Source organism: Sciurus carolinensis, chromosome 3 (genome assembly GCF_902686445.1).
Source record: "Sciurus carolinensis chromosome 3, mSciCar1.2, whole genome shotgun sequence".
NCBI classification, from domain to species: Eukaryota; Metazoa; Chordata; class Mammalia; order Rodentia; family Sciuridae; genus Sciurus; species Sciurus carolinensis.
In genome coordinates, this window is record NC_062215.1 from 152722209 (window position 1) to 152743188 (window position 20980).

Consider the following 20980-nt stretch of genomic DNA (forward strand, 5'->3'; position numbering starts at 1 on the left):
GTGGGGGGAGGACTGAAAAGTGGTATCATTAGGGTGATGAATTTTTTTCCTTTTTACCGATGATCTTTCTGAAACCAGTAAAAATACATAAAGCCCATAGTCAAGAGTTCTGCATTTGTTGACCAGGTGGGTTTTTGTTTTTTGTTTTTTATCAGCTCTTGGTGAATACTAGAGATTTTGTTCCTGTTGGAGCCTGCAGGCTTTGGCAGGAGGAGCAGAGATCTGGGGCTGGTGATCCACCTGTTAGAGACCCATAGAGCTCCAGGCAGAGGTGCCCTTGTGGAAGTGGTCCTTGGAGAACAGGATTCAGAACTGCTGTCTTACAATGATGGATGCTAAAGGGAACATCCGCAGTTCCTGTTGATGACCATCAACATGGATTTATGTCTCAGATCATTTCTGAGCATACGGTGCCCCATCTTTTGGGTTTCACTGAGTACCTTTCTGCAGTTTCCATCCAGGTAGAACTAGGAGAAAATGAGTGTCAAGGCTGTCTCATGGACATAGAGGGGAGTGGTCTTAAAAGAGACCTATTTGAGCAGACTGGCAGCTGATACTGGCTGCCTCAGGTTTTGAGTTCTACTTATTTGATACCTACTGGCTAATCTCTGCCATTTTGTGGCCCCACCTCTTTTTCCATCCATAACCTCACCCCCTACTACCTGCCCCCCAGAGGCTTTGTCCACCAGTGCAACATCCCCAGCCCAGGATGCAGGACCACAGGTAACCTTTCTCCTTGGATTCACAACCTGTCTACTAGAAGCACTTCTGAGACGCAGAGAGGGTTAAACAGTGTTCTTGCACGTAGTCCTCTGATGAAAGGCAGAGAAGTATTCCTAAACCCTGCCAGGGTTCCAGATAGGCAGCTGTGGTGTGTGAATCCTCCTCCCCTCCCCACCCCCAGGCCTCCAGCTGCCAGATTAAAGCTAGGTGTTGCAGAGCAGGGAAGGATGGCGATCAGACGTGTGAACCGTGTAACTGCTTGGCGGCCATCCTTGCTCAGGGGACACAGATTTCTTTGCAAGGTTGGCTTGTGCACACTGCCCTCTCCTGTCACAGAGTCTGGACACCTCCCCTCCCCACAAGTTTATGGTTAATCTAAACAGCTGCTGAGGTCTAAGGGCAGAAGAAAATGTTTTTCACTGACTTCTTTCTCCAAGAACACAAAAGATCAAGCCCTATTTGAAAGAAGGTAGCAGAAGTGCCAGCAGAAAATTGAGAGGTGACCGAGACCAGCCAGCCAAGAAATCTGAATTTAGGGGCATTTTGGATAGACGGAGGACAGGGGACAGAAAGGGGGACCCTCACAGTTTCAGCCAGCTCACTAAAAACCCCCAGCGATCTTCTTCTATACACTGCTCATAAAACAAATGGAAAGAGTCATTCCTCGGGGATGCTTTGTACTTTAAGATCCTTTCTCCAAACAAATCAGAGGGCGTGACCACATTCTTCTACTATCTTCTATAAACTTTTCTGGAGGAGCCAACCTTTTTCTGTTGCTTGTTTAATCGCACAGATTCAATAAGCCTTTTATTTGAAATGTCCCTCTTCACCAGCACTTCATTTTCAACAGGTACATAAAGGACTCCTCAGACAGGCCAAGCCTAAAACAGTTTTTATGTGCAAATGACCTTTTCTTCTGAGAGAGAAGACTCACCACTGGAGTCTTTCAAAGTGTTTCTTTTGGGAACCTGGGTGACTCCTCCAGGTCTGGGTGGCATTCTGTGAACACAGCTATAGGAGATGCTTTCTCTTTTCAGGGATTCGCTGAGAACCTGGCTTGACTGAGACACCTTGTCCTTAGACAGGTTCAGGCAGAGTCAAGGCAGCCAGGGAGAGAGAGGGCTGCTTCTGGTTCCACCCCTGTTGGGTGAGAACAGGGGCTAGCAAATTTGTTCTGTGAAAAGTCAGTTAGTAAATATTGCAGGCTTTCAAGGACATGCAGTCTCTGCCACAAGCACTCAGCTCTGCCACTGTGGCAGGAAAGCAACCGCGGGTGATAGGTAAACAAATGAGGATGGCTGTGTTCCAATAAAACTTTATAAAAACAGGCGGTGCGCCAGATTTGGCCCATTAGGCTGTAGTTAGCTGACCCCTGGGTTACAGCACAGGCTGAGGATTCAGACCACCTGGTTCCAGTCCCGGCCGCCACTCGGTAGAAGCAAGCAATTCCGAGGGCGCCAGGCCATCCCCAGGGTTTCACTGTGTACTGCCCTTCCCTCCTCAGTTTTTCCCCAAGTGAAACCAGGAGAAAAATCATTTATCCTCTCAAGTCCTCATGTCTCCCATTTGATGAGCATGAGGAATAAACAAGATGATTCATGTGAAGACCACAGACCAATGGCCAACAACAAATAAAACGTCCACTCATTCCAGCTATTGTGACAGCCAAATGTCCTAATTGCTTATTAAATCAGTAGCCATATTTGCAAATAGGAGTGGAAAAAACACGACCTAATGTGTGAATTTTTTTCTTACTTTTTTTCCTGCCCGTGGCTTCTCAGAATTTATTGTTTCTTAAAATTCAAATTCTTTGCATTCACATTGCTTTTCTCTGAGGAGCTCAGAACTTTTACAGTTGGGAGCCTGCTTAATCTTGCAAATATATTTGGAGTTATTGACTACTTAAATATCTGTTTCTCATTATCTCAAACAATGAGAAGATTTTGTGGCGAATTGGGGTGGAAATTAATGAAAAATAGTTCAGGCATTGAAAGCATCATCCAACTGAAAAGAAAGAATATAATGAGACTAAGTGGCAGAAGTGAGAATGATCAAAGGAGAAGTTAGGAGCATATCACCAGCCCTGAAGTCTCACCAACCTTCTCTCTCCCAGGTTGGGTTCCTCACCCCGGCGCCTCTGTTGGGAAACAATGACCTAGCCTCCCCATTGGACTGAGGGGGCAAGTGGGGCCAAAATCAAACTACTCATTAACCTGGGCATCTGCTACAGGTGGCATCTGCTCAAAGTGGGGACATTTTTCTGCCTTCTCATAGGGGCACTATAAGCAGAATCTCTAGCACTTTCTGAGAATAATTTCTTTGAAGTACCTGAGGGTCATCAACATTTTCCAAAGAGTCTGAACATTGGTCCAAATTACATTTTTCCATCCATCTATCTATCCATCCATCTGTCCATCTATCCCTCCATTCATCCATCCTTCTGGCATTGACTGAACTGCTACTGTTGCCAGGGAAGGTGCTTTGGGTAGGGATTGAACCCCAACTGATTTCTTCTCTGTAACTGGTAAACCACAACCTCATTAGCACACAACCCTTCAAGGTTGAGCTAGAGTCCAAACAGCACATCCACCTGCCTTTGGGAGTTGACTCTCTTTAGTTAGAGAATGTTCTGAGAAACTTCTGGCCCCTCAACTACAAGTCACCCAAAACATGCACATTAGAGGATGAGGAAAGCATTGTTAGTTGTATCCTCTCTTTTCTAACCCCCTTAATATTAAAAGCATAAATTCACACAATATAGTTTCTCACGTCTGCAAACACATGTTTAAGGGGCCAATGTAATGTCCCTTAATGGCTTTTGTCACTCAAGTTTTCTACATATTGATAATTTTAGGGGAAGGAACATAGGCAGGAAAGGAGAAAGATGCTCTCATACTTAAAGTGGAGTCTGTTTTCTAAGTCAGGGCACAATTCTGAGGTGATAGGTATCTCTGAGTCTGAATATATAACCCACGTGTTGTGATTTAGCCTTCCCAGGCAAGAAGGAAGATTCTCCCTTCTCACCCTGACTTTGCCTCTATCATTAGAAACCTTTTAAGAGTAGCATTAAGGTCTCAGCTTCAGTACTTTGAGCCTTGACTGGTGTGTTTAATGTTGGAAACCAGCATTTTGACTGAAGGAAAGCAAATCTTTAAACTGAGACCATGTGATGGTAATAGAAGGAGCGTGGGTAGTTGAAACCATGTTCAACTTGACCAAAATTGGTGCTCCTACCTTTGGGGTCTGGTCAGGTGTTTCGAATGGGGATTTAATCACCATGGATTTACCACCTCCCTTTTCCCTGAGGGGTGAGCTGCCGTCTCATTAGAGGATGACCCTCACTATGGAGCCAAGTCAAAATCAGGGGCAAACCTAGGGACATGTTGTTGGGAGAAGAGCGATGGCTCTGAGGAACTCCACGTCCACCCCTACCCTATGTTATTTCCCGAGCATCCTTCTGAGCTCTTATGAAAATCCAAAAGCAGGATGGTTGCCAGGCAGCAGATACGCTTGGTGATCTGAATCAAGAGTTGACACCAGTTCACTGTGACTTGCAAGCTGACCATTTCAAGGAACTGTTTTCAGCGTCTTGCTTTCTCTTTCTCTCCATTCTGTTCATAATTTCCAACGTGAGTACACATGAAAGAGGCAGAGAGACAGTGGGTCCTTTCACAGCTACAATAATGAAATCATTAAAAAATAGAAAAAGCTTAAGGACAAAGAAAAGGAGAGAGGGTGATAAAGTGGGAGAAGATGAGGTTGCAGAAAGGGGTCTTTGGGGAACCCTGGGATAGTTTCTGCCCAAGAGGCACTAGGATCCTGCACCTCAGTGGAAGGGGATCCCCAAACCCAGAGGAAGTAGTGACTAAGAGCTGACAAATTAGGCGGGTTTTGAAAGATTTTTCAAGGAAAATGCTCTCATTTTTCTGTCACTTCTGAGAAGATGTTAGAAGTTCTGACACACCTCTCAGCTATTCCCAAATAAAAGAGAGGCTCCCGGGGGCTCAGGCTACTGGAACTGCAGAACACTGACTCAGAATGAGGAGTCTGTTTCACACTCGTATTTTATTCACTGAGCATTTGTTGGGTGCCCTCTTTCACATACCCTCAGGTAAAAACCAAGCTGAGAGTGATTTCCTCAGCCTGAGGAGCTCAGAGTCTCATGGGGGAGACAAGAAATATAAACAAGACCTGTCTACATCCTGAGCAGAGGTGTGCTCACAGAATAGGACACATGAAGAGGCACCAGGTCCTCCCTTCCCGGGCTCCCCTCCTGGAGTACCCTGTGGGTAGAGAGAACACATTTTTCTGGCCATCAACACTTGATGCAAAAATCTAGGGAGGCATTTTTCATAGGTTAAGCCTACATCATTTTTCAGAAGTAAAGATCATGTCTGGCTTTGGCAAACTCAAAGGCGCCTAGTCCCTTTCTGGGCCAGATTCTCAACTGATGTAAATCTTTGGGAGAATCAAGTTGTAGCACTGTTTTGCATCAAGTGGGACTCCAGCCAATCTTTCCCCAGAGTTACCCTGGGCTTAAATCTACTACAACATCTCCATGGCAACCAGAGGCAGGCCAGTGAAGTGGTTGCCTTCTAGATTCCCTGTCCCGCCCTTCCCTGCTGTGTCTTTCCCATGATTAAGAATGATCTCCCTCTGCTCTCACTCACTCACTCACTCTCACTCTCACGTGCCCGCTATAGCTTTGTGCCCACATTTTTTGGTTGCAACTTCCCTTCCAATCTGCTTTTTAAATCCTCCATCCAATTAAAAAAAAAAAAAATGAAGATGCATTAGTCATTGCTTGATAGTGGTAATTGACCTGTTTAGACAAGACCAGGCTGATTTCAATGGGCACAGAAGCCTTGGCAAGCCAAAGTGGAATTTACCTTCAAGTCTAGCCAGCCTAATGAATACATTGTTTGAGAAGCTGGCCAGCCAGACCAAATATGGCATTTCCACACACTGGAGGGAATCTACCCCACTGAACTCCCTGCAGTCATTTCAGCATCATTTTCTTGTGTCTAAGTGCACACGTGCGTGTGTGTTTGTATGTGTGTGTGTGTAAGAGAAAGAGGGAGAATTACAATGCTTCTCTGTTTTATGGAGTAATTGTGGATAAACAGAAAAAAATAGCTTTATCATCCATACTACTCACCAGCTGTATATTGATTTAACCTCTCTGAGCCTCTGTAAAATGGGTGTGAGGTACCTACCTCCTAAAGGAACAAGTAGGAGATAATAGCATTCCTCTGAAAGTGCGTGGCACACACTACCCTCTGACCCTCCCCGTGCGACCCAAAGCATGTATGTGTTTCTTTCTCTCTCTCTCTCATTTATTTTTGAATTGGTTTTTGGAGTAGTGCGCATGCTCTCAGCCTAGCAACCCTCTCTGTGTCTCTCCCCCAGGGGGCACCCTCCCGCCAGGGACCGAGCCCACAGTGGACACGGTGCCCGTGCAGCCCATCCCAGCCTACTGGTATTACGTAATGGCCGCCGGGGGCGCCGTGCTGGTGCTGGTCTCCGTCGCGCTGGCCCTGGTGCTCCACTACCACCGGTTCCGCTATGCGGCCAAGAAGACCGATCACTCCATCACCTACAAAACCTCCCACTACACCAACGGGGCCCCTCTGGCGGTGGAGCCCACCCTAACCATTAAGCTAGAGCAAGACCGCGGCTCGCACTGCTGAGGGCCGAAGCAAGAACAGCACCCAAACAAACAAGAAAGACTGCAAACACGTTGCCTCGATTTTGCACTTTTTTCTTCTCGCCTAGTCTCTGTGTGAACTCCCAGACCTCTCTCTCCCGTCCCCAACCTTGAGCGCTCCCATCCGCCCCTACCACGCTCCTTGGATTCTTTTTCTTCGTTTTTCTTTTCTTCCTTTTCTTTTTCTCCTCTTCTTTCTTCTTTCTTTTTCTGTCTTTCATTTCTCTTTTTCTTTTTTTTTTTCTTTTTTTTCTTTTTTCTCTCTTTTTTTTTTTTTTTTTTTTTTTGTGATTCCAAACCAACAAAACCCAATTCTAATGCTGCATCTTGGAATATGAGAAGAGATCCACCCCTAAGCACTTCACAACTCAAGGCTCAGCTGGTTTTGTTCCAGAGACTGGTTCTCTTGTTTCTCCCCTTGCCTTATCCCATCCCTCCTCTCGGTGGGCAGGCTGCCAGGAGTCTTGAGGGGAACCTGGCTCTGTGTGTATGTACATAGTATACACTTGCCATGTGAATAGCTGTGTGTGGGTATGTGTGCGGGTGTGAGAGACTGGTTCTTTGTGGGGGGAGCGTGTGGGTGTGTGCAGAGTGCCCCATCACTCTTGTGTTACTTCTCCTGGGGTACATTTTACAAGAAAATAATATACTGTACAAGTTTTGTTTACTTGGAGAAGAGATTGAAGCTTTTTGTTGCCTTATCTAGCTCTGGCTGGGTTTCTGTTGGCTGTCATTGTCATCTCCAGGTATCTAGAGAAATAGTGGCCACATGGAATGCAGTGTGGCCCCTCCCATCCCCATCCCCATCCCCAACCCACCTGACCCAAGAGGAAGGTTCCCCCAGTACACTCAGACATGTCTCCTAGATCATGTCTGCTGGCATCTTTGAAGTCACGTGTAACAGCCTTTGAGTGTATGTGGAACCATCTCTTCTTCCAGCCCTGAAGCAAACCTGGCTCATGTTGCCTTATAAAAGAGAAGTTCATGATGAATGTTTAGCTTTTATCAGTTAAGTTCAAGTGTGGAATAAGTCATAAAGAATAACAAATCTGGGACCCATGTAGGAAAAGCAGTAGTCTGTTCAAATTCAGAGCAGGAGGAGGGGGAGAGAGAAGGGAGGAGAAGGGAAGACTGAAATGTTGTCTTTGTAAAGTCTCCTAGGGGGGCCCTTCGTGGAATGGGGTCGAGGAAGAAGGTATTTCTTTGGTATGATATTGGTTGTTGTAATCACATTTGTAAAATATGGGGGGAAAGGGGGAACATTTGCTTTCTTTTCATGGTGTTAATGTGTGCCTGAATCTATAGCCACTAAAAAATAAGGCTGTCCACCTGATTATTTAAATATTATGAAAGAATAGAAAGTAATTATTTGTTTAAATGTACCAGTGTGCTACCCCCTTAAACCACTCATGGCATCTGGCAAACACACCCTCCTAGGCTGGCCTGGCATATCCAGATGTCACTGCCTGGTCAGAGAAGAGGTAGAATAAAGGTATATCCATTGCTGCCTGTTTGTGCCACTAAACAACACAGGGAAAGGGATGTTAGAAAGTAGTTGCCTAATGATTCTGTAATGATGATGGATTAAATAATGAAGCCAGCTTCACTGATAGAAAGTGTGTGTTTGAAGATTTTCAGTGTACTAGGGCTCAGCCTCGGGGGCATTTGTTTTTTACCTTCCTGCAAGGAATCCGCTAGGGAAGTGTAAAATCCTCTCCAAAGATGGTTGCCTGGGCAGAAAGCCTCCAGGTACAGAAAAGAAAGCAAAATACTAATGATTTTTTTTTTTTTTTTGGTTGCTTGGGAGAGAGCCTTTTAGCATTCTTTCTGAATATCCAGATAGCTCCCTTTAGCACACACACTCGGCTTTCCCATCTGGTTCGTTTCATCCTCCTGAAAGAACGGTGCTCTCCCCTTCTTATTCCGTTTCAAAGAGCTACTCTGTCTCAACCACAGCAGTCCTGCCAAGAAAAGCAAGATGAAAGGCTAGGGCATGGCTACCTTGAGATCTCAAACAATGTCCAAGCCCAGCTGAAGAGGCAGAAGGAAGCAGGAGCAGGAGGGGTCAGCGGCTCAGGATGCTTCGTGACGACTAACAAGCCAGTCACTGAGGGCTTAGCATGGCGGGAGTCCACTTCCAGTTGAGTGTTTGGGGCCAGGCATCCCTCTGAATGATGGCCCTTCCTTTAGGTGCCCCATGGGGCATGGCAGCAAGAAACCGCCGCCGGAAGATCCAGTCAGTGTAGTGACTGGATATGTTGCCACCTACCCTTGAGGATTCGTCTTCTTTAAAGGAAGATGGCAACAACTTTGTGAACTTGCTGTCTCTTTTCCCAGTGTCCCATGTGGCATCATCTCCACATACATGCCATAGTTGAGAATATGTGGCTGCTCAACTCTTAGGGAATCCCATGATACACTTCAGCTGAGGACCAATCTCGCGCGCTCCCTCTCTCTCTCTCTCTCTCTCTCTCTCTCTCTCTCTCTCTCTCTCTCCCTCCCTCCCTCCCTCCCCTCCTCCCTCCCCCTCTCTCCCACTCCAGCAGCTTTCATAGTATTATCCAGGTACTATGCTTAAAAGGGCAGCTCTTCTGTAAAATGCCATGCCTTGCAGCTTTAAAAAGCAAAATTCTGTTATTTCATGGAGGAGGGCAAGAATCACTCTCTTCTAAGAAAAATAGACTGGACAGGTGGATGCATGCATGTGTTTGGCGTTGCTTCCCTGAAGAAAAGAGGCGATAGCAACTAGTAAAATATGAATGAGCGAGTGAGCGAGTGAGTGAGTGAGTGAGTGAGAGTGAGGTCAAGGCCTGGCTCAGGCTGGTAAAGCTCTTGCCTTACTAGAGTTTCCATGATGACACCTCCAGGAGGGAAGCCCTTATCTCTGGGGTGAAAAGTCCCTTCCTCGATATTATGCTAGCAATTGCTGTCACCTAATTGCTGGTGAAGGCAGTAAAAGGAAAAAAAAAAAAAAAAAAAAAAAAAAAATATATATATATATATATATATATATATATATATATATATATATACATAGCATTGCCATTGATAAAACAGGATGCTGAAAATAAAGTCAACTCATCTTTTCCCCCTGTCCTACATTTTTGGAATTAAAACCAGAATAGGAAATCCAGTAATATTTCTGAGGTTGATACCCCATCTTTAAAAAGACCCAGTCTTTAAAATGAAACCAACAGGCAGGTAAACACCTAAAAAATCGAAAATTACCAAAGAACAACAACAAGACAAGAAAACCTAAAGATTTTTACTTCCTATTCTTATCCCCCTCCCTCTAACTGTGACATACCTTGCATTTGCTCAGTTGCCTGTGTGTCAAAATAACTTGTGGACGTTGGAAACTATTTGAAAATGTATTGTGTGGAATGTAATAAAATGATGATATTTTTATACAAACATCTGGGTTTTTTTTTTTTTTTCCTTTGCCTGTGAGAACAAAGTTGAAGCGTAGGCTTTGAACAAATTGATGTTTCCAAAGTTTACACATCACCTTCTGAGCTACAGGGCATTTCTGTGGGAGGTAGGTGGGTTTTCTCCTTGAGGCTAAATGCCAGCTCTTCCTTCTTTTTATTTTTATTACTGCTTGTTAGGAGTTTTATCCAATTTGTACAGCTGAGCCAACTTTTATGATTGGTGTGGGATTTCGTGAAAGTTGCTAAGTGCTAAATTGCTAAATGTGATTCCACAAAATTTCTCTTGATGGCATATCCCTGGAGATTGGACTCTACTTTCTAAAGGCCCCAGGGGGAATGGGACCAGCTAAGCTGAATCATGTACTTGGCTCTACAAAGGCAGATTACTTCTTCTGGAGGTGAAGCAGCAACAGTTCACCCCTTACCTACCAAATTATTACTTCCATAGGGACATTGATCTCCAAGCTCTGAATGATGGGGTGGGGGACAGGAACTTGTAGCATGTTCAGAGCTCAGAGATACTCTAGACTTCACTTTTGAACAGGTAATGAAGATAATTCTCTGATTATCATGAACCTGGAACTATCAGAGTAAAACATTTTATAAAAGGAACATATTCCATTAAAACTTTGTACTTAAAAAAACTTACTCGGAAGACCTGATCTTATTTGACAACTTTTTTTTTTTTGATCACTCTCTTTGAATAGTTGTGATCTAGTTATAGAAAATATTTTAATCACAGGGGGATTTTTTTAAAACACAGAGACAGAAGAGATAGCTTCCTAGGGGTTCAAAGTTTTTAAGTAGGGTCAAGAATGGGTTGTGAGAGGATTCCACTGCCCAGCATTCAGGAGGAGTAGCTGAAGTTTTTCATCCACCCAGGGGCCTTCTTCAGGGGTCCAAGGACCATCCTGAAAGATCCTAGGAAAAGATACATGCCCAAAATTCCCCATTCTGCCAAGGTCCTGCTTTTCTAGGTTCTGTTCAAACCTAGATCTGGCAAGAAGTGCTTTTAGGGCTGTAAAACCTGTCCAAGTGCTGCTACGAAGAGATAGGCTTCTGTTTTCAGATCTTACAAGAAACTACTAGTACAGATGGTTCAGTATAGATGTCATTATCTGTCCTCTGCAGGAGAATGGAGGAGAATGTCCATGATTACAGCATTGTTTCTTTCTCCAATGCCAAGCACAGTTACCCATTTTGTCTAAATAACATTTGGCTTGTCTTAAAACCATTTGTTCCCATTAGTAAAAGATAAAACAAAAGCATCTCAGAAGTGATTATTTCAAGCAAAGACCCAGGCTCAATCAACATTTTCCTGAGTTGACCAAGGACCAAATTTGCCAAACTGAATTAAATTAGCCATTGCTTCTTTTTCATTAGCATTACTGTTTTGTGAGCCACTTTGGGGGAAATGATCCTACCTTGATTCTAGTCCCAAGATTTATTTTAGGAGTACTCTTTCTCTCACCAAAGGGCAAAGACAGAACTCCAGTCTTAAACATTGAACACAGTACAGTTGCCAATAAACATCCCTTAGTGTGTTTCGGACTGAGCTCAAGCATAAATGTTACAGAAATTATGCTTCTGTGGATCATAAATACCAGATGTGAAGGCCCAATATGTTCTGTTTGTGTTCCTACCTGATCCTTTATGATGGTTTAAATGTGTGTTCTTGCTTCCACCACTGCCCTCTTAGCCCAGTTAACCAAAGGCCAGCCAAGCCAATGTGGCCTGGTGTTTGTTTTTCTCTCCTCTCTTCACGGACTCTGCAGTTGTTCTGCACAAACATTGAGGCCTTTTTGTAATCTGTGATGAAAAGAGCTTCATTTTGAAGTTTTGATTTGTCTGCATTGTGGGCTGCACATCTGAGCCAAACTGCAGATCGGTAGGTACAGGCTTGTTTTTTCTCTTTAATTGTGCAGAGCACTGGGGCTCTCACAGCTGTAATTTGCCTTTCATCCACTTCAATGATGGCCCAAAGAAAACACAAAACAAGTCCAACCAGAGAAAATGGGGGGTGGGGCACCAGCTGATGAACTTGCAATCAGCAGGGCATGGGGTGGGGAATCGCCTTGTGTGAGGGCCTAGAAGCTAGGCATGGTGGAGGATGTAATTCAGCCTTGCAGAGGTCAGGTGCACTGGAGTATGTGCAGAGGTCAGCTCAACCAGAAAGCCACTCCCTTAGGAATCATCAGACCACAAGCCCCAGCCAGAGGATGTTTGCACTGACTGCTTAGCGGAGTTCTGTTTGGCCCCAAATCTAACTGAAAGGAGGCAAGATTTGGGAAATCACCAAGAGTAAAACTCCACTTTGCATGAGGTAGAATATGGAGATTCTAGGAGTGTCAGGGCCACCCAGCAGAAGCCATCCCACCCCCAAATCCAGGGAACAGGAGACCCCAAAACATCTCTCTTCTGCAGAAAGTAATTGCACTTGGGATTTTCTGCTACTGACCCCTGAGAGGAAGAAAGTACCTAAAGTAAATTTCCACGGCAATGGACCAAGAAATGAGAAGACCATTTTAAGGTCACTAACAGAGGTACTGGAGACAGGACAGGGTGTTGGGTACAAAAACGCCTTTTTTCATAGAGGCGTTGCCAAAGTGGTTATCAATACTGAGCAAGGTTGTTGAAGGAAATTTTAGGATAGTAAATGGCTGGGTTTCTTTCTTTCTTTCTGTAATTCACAAATTATACATGACTACATTTTCAATAAGTATAATAAGTACAAAGAGCAAGTCCATTTCATTGTTAGCCAGTTGCATTCTCCTCCCCAGAGGTCACCACTGAGATGGTTTGAAGCCTGTTTTCTGGGCTTGTCTTATACCTTTACAAACATGTGTTCCTGTCAAATTCGGTGACTTGGTTTATCTGGGGTGTTGTTTTACGTATATGGTGTCATAGCATTTGTTTTGTTGGATGGAAAACTGGCTTCTTTTCACTTGACATCCCGAGGACACATCAGTACATACCGTCAGACTTACCCCATCCTTTTTAGCTGTTGCATAGAATTCTTTGTTGTTGGTACGCCATGGTTTATTAACTGCTCCCCAATGAGTGGGGACTCAGCTTGTGTCTTTTTTTCTTCCTATTATAAACAGTACTGTAGTGAACATCCTTGAAGTTGCCTCTTTCAGCATGTATTTCTACAGGAGAGAAGGTCTGAATCAAATGGCAATTCTATTTTCATTTTAATAGATGCTTCAAACAAAATGGCTGAGGTTTACCTACAGAGAGGGACAGATTCACTTTAAATAGAATGTCCAGAAACCATGGACATCCTGGATTTAGGTCCCCTGCCACATTTGCACAGGTCACATAACCTATTTTCTCTAAAGTGGGAATAATGCTTGCAAGAGAAGACTTCAGGCAGTTTTAGCTAAAGGGAATTTTAAACTCAGGGAGTACTTCCCAAGGACATTTTAAAAATTTTAAACTGTCAACTTGTGAAGAATATGGGCCTGGCTCTAAGTGGCAACTAGAGCACAGGAGTTAATTCTGTCCCTGGGTTCAGCAGGCAGAGTTCTCTTCTCCATGATTAATGAGTTCCACTTGGTTTCTCTAAAGAGGGACTGTGCTGTGCCTTGCTGTTATTTATTTATGTTTTCTACTAAAAAATTCATGTGAAAAACATCCTTTAAGGTCAGTGCACAGCATTGTGCTGCAGACCAAATGATTACAGCAGCCACAGGTAGACCCACATGCCAAGAGCAAGTCTCAAATCCTTGGGGCCTGGGGACCCAGGCCCTCACACTGGCCCTGCGAGGAGCAGACCTTCTAGGTATCTGGTTTCCTTCCAAAGAGTTTCAGGACTACCGTGACCAAAGGAAAGGCACCAAGCAGTGGAGTTGTTTTCTAGTAGGATGTTTATATATGTAGGCAAATCTACCAGCCCACCCACCCCAACCCCCTGCCATGGCTCCTGCAAGGAATAGCAGGAGAAGCCAAGAGACCTGCTAGTCCAAAACACCATTTTTAACAAGAGCACTGACTTCTGTGTGCTGGGACAAAAGGGTTATAACAATATGACTTTGACTTTGAGCAGAATGAATAGTGTCTATGGTCATATATGTGCTCTGCAGGTTTTCTCCGACTCCAAAAGATCTAGGGCTGCTACCTGTTTGGCATGGAACCTGAGCATATTACTCAGGAATGAGTATGGGGTCTGGATGAGCCAGAGGTGTCAATCCACATACACACAATGCCTTGTTTTGTTTTCTCTGTAAAATGGTGCACAAGTGAGCTCGTTTTATATAATTAACATTCCTAAGAGCAAAGCCTCTGATCCAGAACTGGAATCACAGTATCTCAGGTCTTGAGTTTCAACAATAGTAGTTCCTTACTCTGGCCCTAGGATTCATTATCAGGATTCCTGGACTAGAATTCTCTGCAACTTGTTAAGGAGCAACCAGCTCCAGCAATGATGGGAGCTTGCAGGGGTCCTTGAGCCAAGGTGGTCTTGACCAAAGTCCTCTATTCTCAGCTGATCTGCTGGTTATTGAGGCTTCATTTTAGCAGAGGACATTTGTGTTTGCTTACTACCAGCAAGGACCTGGAAGAAGTGGCAAAAAGACTTGGGCAGCCAGTGTACATCTCCCCATTGTCTCTAGGGCAGTTCCAACAACTGAGATTGAGAGTAAGAAGAGTCATTAGGACCTAGATGAAGGCCAACATGAGTGTGGCAAAGGATCCCCACAGGTGCTCCATTAGCCCAGACCAACTATAGACCAAGAGTGTAACCCTAACAATAGTGTCCCTGGGAAGCCCTGGGTCCACAAGTCCATCATCACTTTCTGACTTCGCAATTTCAGATAGGAACACTGTCCCCACCTCTTTTCCCAAGGAGGATCTGATCTTCACCCCTGCCTTTGTACCAGAAGCAATTCATCTCCATCCTCCGCCCTCCACCTACTGTACCTTCTGCCCGTCTTGGTGGCCCCTTTTCTTCTCCTTTGCATTTTTGCTCTCTCACTACCCTCCTTCCGCCAAAACCTCCTCCCAGAAAATCATAGGTCAGATTCCTTCACAAATGCTTAATTGGTTACATCCTCCAAGTAGACACATTCTCACAGAACACCAAACCTAAAGCCAGTGGAATCACTGTTGTCTTTGCAGTCCTTGGCCACCAAGCTGTTGGGGAAAACCATCTCTTGAATGGGTGGAGAGGTACCATTTTGGTCTGTGTAAAATCATACCACAGAGTCCTCTCTTTATGTACAGAAGAAGAGCTCAGCTCTCAAGTACAGTGGACTCTTATGTGACATATATGAAAACGGAGTATTTTTTTCAAGGACCTACAAAACAAGAGGGCCAGTCTTTAAGAAATTATAAGTTTTCACAAAAGAAGTTGATATAATTTTAATTCTTCAATTCTATCTTCCCACTTGACCAAGGTTGTATTTGATCACTTCCTGAGTGACTTTTCTTATGTGCATGTTTTAGTCAATTTTTTTACTGTTATGACCAAAAGACCTGACCAGAACAATTTTAGAGGAGGAAAAGCATTTGCAAACTCATGGTTTCAGTCCATAGAAGGCTGGCTTCAATACATGGAGCTCTGGGTGAGGCACAATATTATGGTACAAGAGTGTGGTGGAACAAAGTGGTTTAGGACATTTTACCAAGAAGTACTGAGAGAGAAAGAGAGAGACTCCCCCTGTCAGGGATAAAATATAAACCCTAAAGGCACCCCAGTGACCCACCTCCTCCAGCCACACCCTCCCTGCCTATAGTCACCACCAGTTAATCCCTATCAGAGGATTAATTCACTGTCTGGACTCTCACAACCCAATCATTTCACCTCCAAACCTTCTTGCATTGTCTTTTATGAGATTTAGGGGGACCCCTCATATCTAAACCATCATGGCGCACCTCTTAATTTTGGAATAGAAGAGGAGAAATGTCAAAGTCTACTGGGAAAAACTCCCAGAAAACATAAAGATGTTAGAATTTTTTCCTCTTACATCTCCAGGAAAAAAATAAGAAAAGAGAGAGGGACAACACTTTTCCCCTGAAGTTTGCTGTGTTTCTCCCACCTTCATACCCTCATAGACGGTGGCCAAGAAAAGAAGCACAAAGAGCCAATTTCTCGTTCTATCTACTTACAGGGATAGAGAATAACTGAGTTTTTCAAAGACTTAAAGAAAAAAAGAAAAAAAAGAAAAAGAAAAGGGGGAGAGATTCCAGAATTTTCTCCCCTCAGTATTGCTGGGTTTTTCCAGCCTTCACAATTATGAAGCCTGTCTTCACAGCTGAACATTTCACTGGCGGCCTTTCTCCTATTTTCACAGAGTTATTGGGACTCAGTGGAGGCATTCTGGCTGGCCCCAGCGTAGCCATCCCCGCCTCCACACTTGAATGTATTATTAGGTCACTTCACACAGCCTTCTTGTCTGCAGTCAGAATTTCCAAATCTTTTTCGTGTTTCCTTCTCATTCTTCAACTGAAAATAATAGAAAATAATGACTAAATTCAAGATCAAACTCTTTCAATAATCTCATACTAAGCCCCCCTTCCCTCTTCCCACTTGAAACCACATGAAAAACTCCAAAAAAAATTTTTTCCATGACCTTGTATAGATTTGGCTGTAACTCAAGAGATAAAAATCCATGATAAAGGATCTTCTGGTGGGTTTCTAGACTCAAGCCAAAACCAGCAAGGATGAACAGCTCTCAAGTAGCCTGACTTTCTAACAGAGGAGACTTGGCAAAGTTTAGATCGACATCTGAACTTTTGGCTCCTCATTGCAACTGGGGATGAACTAACTGAATTAGGGAAATTAAGTGTGGTGGGGAGGGAGGACCTTCAGCCAATAGTAAATGCTGAACTGAATTAAACATTTTGAAGTGCCAAGAAATATCTCCTTAGTCCTTCATTATTTCTGGTTTATTGAGATCTCAGTGATGTATTTCCTGCTGGGATTAAAACAGAATGGTCGAGAGAATTTTTCTAAAGCCCACTCCCATCTGAACGATCCCGTGATTTAGCTGGCTCAGGAGGTTCAGGAACTTGGAATCAAATTCAACAAAGGCTCTAAGTGGCCAAGAGCTTATCCAAAATAAATCACAGGCCCCAAACAAGGTGTTGAAAATCCGTAGCTTAATCTCAGGTCTGCTGCTGATATGTTCATTGACTTATTGGATCTTTCTACCCTCCTTCTTCAATTTCATCTTTTTAAAGTAGAATCGATGACACCTGGTACCTGAGAAAATGAATGAGTTCAGTAGTTTTCAAGGCATAAGAGGCTCTTCCATCCTTTGAAAGTTGGTTGAAGCTTGATGAGCTAAGTAAATATGCTAAAGCTGACTTTCCATGAAGTTTTCTGAGCCCAACTTAAAACTAAAGGTGAAGATTTAAAATCAGGAGCATAACTGACTCAGTTTGTCAGTTCCTGGGTCTCCAGTTAACAGAACTGGGTCCTACTCAAACAGGCAAATATTAAAAACATGGAGCCTCATGGCTTCCCTTTACCTGTCCTTTCCGTGGACTTCTTTTTCCATGAGATGGATGACTTCAGAGAGTGATCACTTCCAGGAAAGGAGGCAGCCGGGGTGAAGAATGGAGCAGTGAACGGTGTAGGGTGATAGAGCCTTTACTTTAGCATTCCCCTCGTGTGCTTCGACCAGCATCCTCACGGGAAAGGCCCTCTGGCCATTCTCATTTTTTCCCCATAAAGATGATGGAATTGTGAAGCAGCAAGCACACTGAGACTTGTGGAGGCTCTGAGTAGACACCTGGTCCTAATCCAGTGCACCTACATGTCTCCTTCTGGGTACAGAGTGATGCTCATTCTGAGAGGTCCGTAGGATGTCTCTGCTACGAATTCTAGATGGCAAACCTGGCCTCTTAATCCATAGTTCAGAGTTGGCATGGAAGAGACTCTTCAAAGAAAACCAGTGCATATCTTTGTCCTGAAATGATCTGCATACAAAGTGACCCAGGGATGAACCATCTTAAATTATTTATCTAAAAGTAGCCAGTGGTTTGGAGCCGACTGCTCACTCCCCTGGCAATCTTTCGAAGCTCCTTTTATAATGCAGAAAGTAAACAGAAGGCTCTCAAGGCCGACACACTCACAGTCGGCTGCAGTATAACAAGTGGTGGAAGTGGAAGTTGGGGTTTTTCTGTAAGAAACTGCAGAAAAGCAAACTAATGAAGGAATGATAACCCCCAAAGAGTCTTAATTTAGAAGACGGAAAAAACTGAGGGTGAGAGGAAAGATTAATAAAACGTGTGTGTGTGTGTGTGTGTGTGGTGTGTGTGTGTGTGTGTGTGTGTGTGTGTGTCAGGGGGGCAGCAGAGGATCATGAGAGAGTGCATCTTGTTGGAAATCTAGATCACACTCAGTGGGAATTTCCCAGCTGCAGGTTGGAGTGTCACAGGGTGTTTCCCCTGAATAGCATGTGTGGTCTTATGCACCAGGCAGCGTTCCAGACCCCTCCAGGAGAACCATATTTCATTAGAGGAGGTTCCATTTGTGACTGGCTGGGTCTGCTCCCCAGTTGTGCCACAGTGTTGCAATCTCCTGACCAGGACACTAGAGAATACTTGACTCTTCTAAGGTGAGGGAGTTCCTGGAACAGTTCACTATGAACAGCAGACGGGTGAGACCTTGAGTCACTCTTCACCAAGTACCTACTTTGTGTCTCCATTATGCCAAGAGAAGGGACACATGGGGAAAAAAAGGGGAGTCTTCAGCCTGAGACTTCTATTTCAACATGAAAATGGTCAGGGTTTTGTGGAGTTGGGTGGATTTTGTTTTGAAGCAATAACTACTCTACCCAAACTCTGTCCCACTCCTTTCCAGTCATTCCGAGTTCATTTCCTCCTCTCACCATGCTCGTCTACAGCAGCTAGTGGAGGAGATGAGGCCTGGGCAGAGGTCTGACTCTCATGTAGATAAATACAGGCTGTAAGATTTATGGCTGAGCAAAACAATCTCTTTTCACACAAATGAATATGAGCCAAAAACCAGGAGACCAGTGGGTGGGTGACATGGTTCGGGTGCCATGTTTGAAAGCATTCCTGTCAAAGATAAGGAGATAGACCTCCCCCAGGCCCATCTTGAAGAAACCTTAATTCTGAAGCAACCTCCTCCACATTTTCACATGTTCCTTGTTGTCAGTGACCCAACCTCATCTGCCCAGTCCCTCCCCTGGATTCCAGCAGCAAATGGAAACCCCTCCACATTGCCTCCCTTTCCTATATGCTGTTTTGTTATAGGTGAGGCTTCGCTTTCCAAGAACACTGAAAGCCATGATGGTAGACACCTGGTCCCATACATCTCTATTTCCCAACATCCTCAGTGTGGTTTCTGGACCTCCTAGTAAGCCCCTTTCATAAGTGATTGTTGGTTGATTGGTTAGTTGATTGGTTAATTGATTGGTGAAGACTGCCCTTTGAAGAATGATGTCATTCCACCATCTTTCTGGGTGATGCCTGTCATGTAAAATGTGAAGCCCCAAATTTCATATTACCACGTCTTCACATTCACGAGAAGTCCCCTGCTTAGTTTCTGTTAGAATGGGGTAGTGGTGATGTGGTGGTTGTGACCATATCCTACCCACCCAGAGAACCAGAATGCAGACTTGGTGACCCCCATTGATCCTCATACAGTGTTTGAGAGTTAGTTCAAGCTGGCCTGAGATGGAATGCACACAGGGGCCCAGAAGGAATCAGGGTCATGTGAGTAAAAAGTTTCAAAGTAGAACTCATGTGTGTGGTAAGATCTATTCCTGACCTGTGTTTTTGTAGAGGTGTGGCCCATTCCATTCTCCCTAATCCATCTCACACCCACAAACACACCCAACCTCTGAAACAGTCTTGGAAGTCCTTCTCCAAGTTTTTCCCCATTTAAATCAACTTCTAAGTCTTTGTCCCTGTCTCCTGCTATTTCCTGATATCTGTCTTCGCTTCACCCAGCTGGGTGCACCATCTTGTGGCTGCCATTTCCCCTTTCCTAGGGTGGTGCTGCTTCACACTCTAGCTTGAGAATCATTCTTCCTATCCCACAAAAGAACCAGTACCCTCACCCTCTCGATTCCCTCTTGGCAACTATCCCCCACACCCTGCTTACCTTTCCTTTCTAGAACTACAGAGACCCAGTGGGAGGACCATATTTCTTCCTGCCAGCATCCTGAGGAAATAGACAAGCAGAAAAGGAAAGTGGCTGATGAAGGGCAAAGAGGCTTTTGAGAGAGAATGTTCTTAATCAAACACAGATATCAAGAATATGAGCAAAGGGACTAGAGAAAATTGCTATCAAAGTAAATTGCTTTTTGTACAAATGTTCCTTTTATTTGGGTTTTCCCCAGTGTGCTGTTCTTTCTTTAAGGCTTGGTGAACAGATGCGTTTTTGAAAATGTTGATTAACTTATCCTTTTTTCGACCCCCTTCCCACTCACCCAAACTCCTGGGAACGGTGATTAAAGAAAAAAACAAGTCAAGCTGCTGAGGCGTTCTTCCTCACCTGAAGTGGCCTTTGATTCTCCAGGTGCAGAAATCACAGCTGCATCTGAGCAATTGATTCCATAGAAACCTAGAAATGGGCCAATTCTTGGGAAATCATCTTGTCCAGTCCTCTGCCTCCAGAGACAAGAGGCTGACATCTCCTGGGATAAAATGTTCTCATTCATTACCATCCATTTACCCTTTTTGCTTTGAGATCAATACTACATCCACCCCTTTCCAGTCTGTGATCAATAGTGTCCTAAATCTTCCCTGAGGGTGTGAGATGGAGCAAGGTGGCATTCTAGCATCCAAGAATTTGCCACATCCTTGGCAGAGCCCAGATCCCTAAAAATAAGAACAGGATTTGGCCCATAAGTCACTGGCAAAAACCTCGTAGTTCTTGTCCTGTCTGATTCACATATTCTTATCCAATGTTCTGCATCTTTAACCATGAAGATATTAGGACATATAGGCATCCCATTGAAACAATTAATTGTTGGAAATGTAGCAGTTTTCTTCCAGGTTCATATATATATATATATATATATATATATATATATATATATATATATATACAAGTTTTAAAAAATACACACAAGCTCAATTTGATCCGTGACAGATACCACCTGCCTCTTGTTGAATCGTGTTCACGTCTTCATTCCAAGGA

The 20980-nt window shown here is 44.1% G+C and overlaps 1 protein-coding gene across 4 annotated transcripts in view; it reads left to right on the forward strand.

The window, feature by feature from the left end:
• The window catches only part of Nrp2 (neuropilin 2), a 114268-nt gene that overhangs the window by 86093 nt on the left and 7195 nt on the right, over positions 1-20980 (forward strand). The window contains exon 16 of one of the 4 annotated variants that reach the window (XM_047543959.1): positions 6133-6684. The exons of 2 other annotated variants lie outside the window; for them this stretch is intronic. In XM_047543959.1, coding sequence (XP_047399915.1) covers positions 6133-6413 — 281 coding nt within the window. In that variant the 3' untranslated portion in view covers positions 6414-6684. Of the gene's footprint in view, positions 1-6132; positions 6685-20980 lie in introns of those variants that run through there. One more of the 4 variants, XM_047543960.1, reaches the window with a different exon arrangement.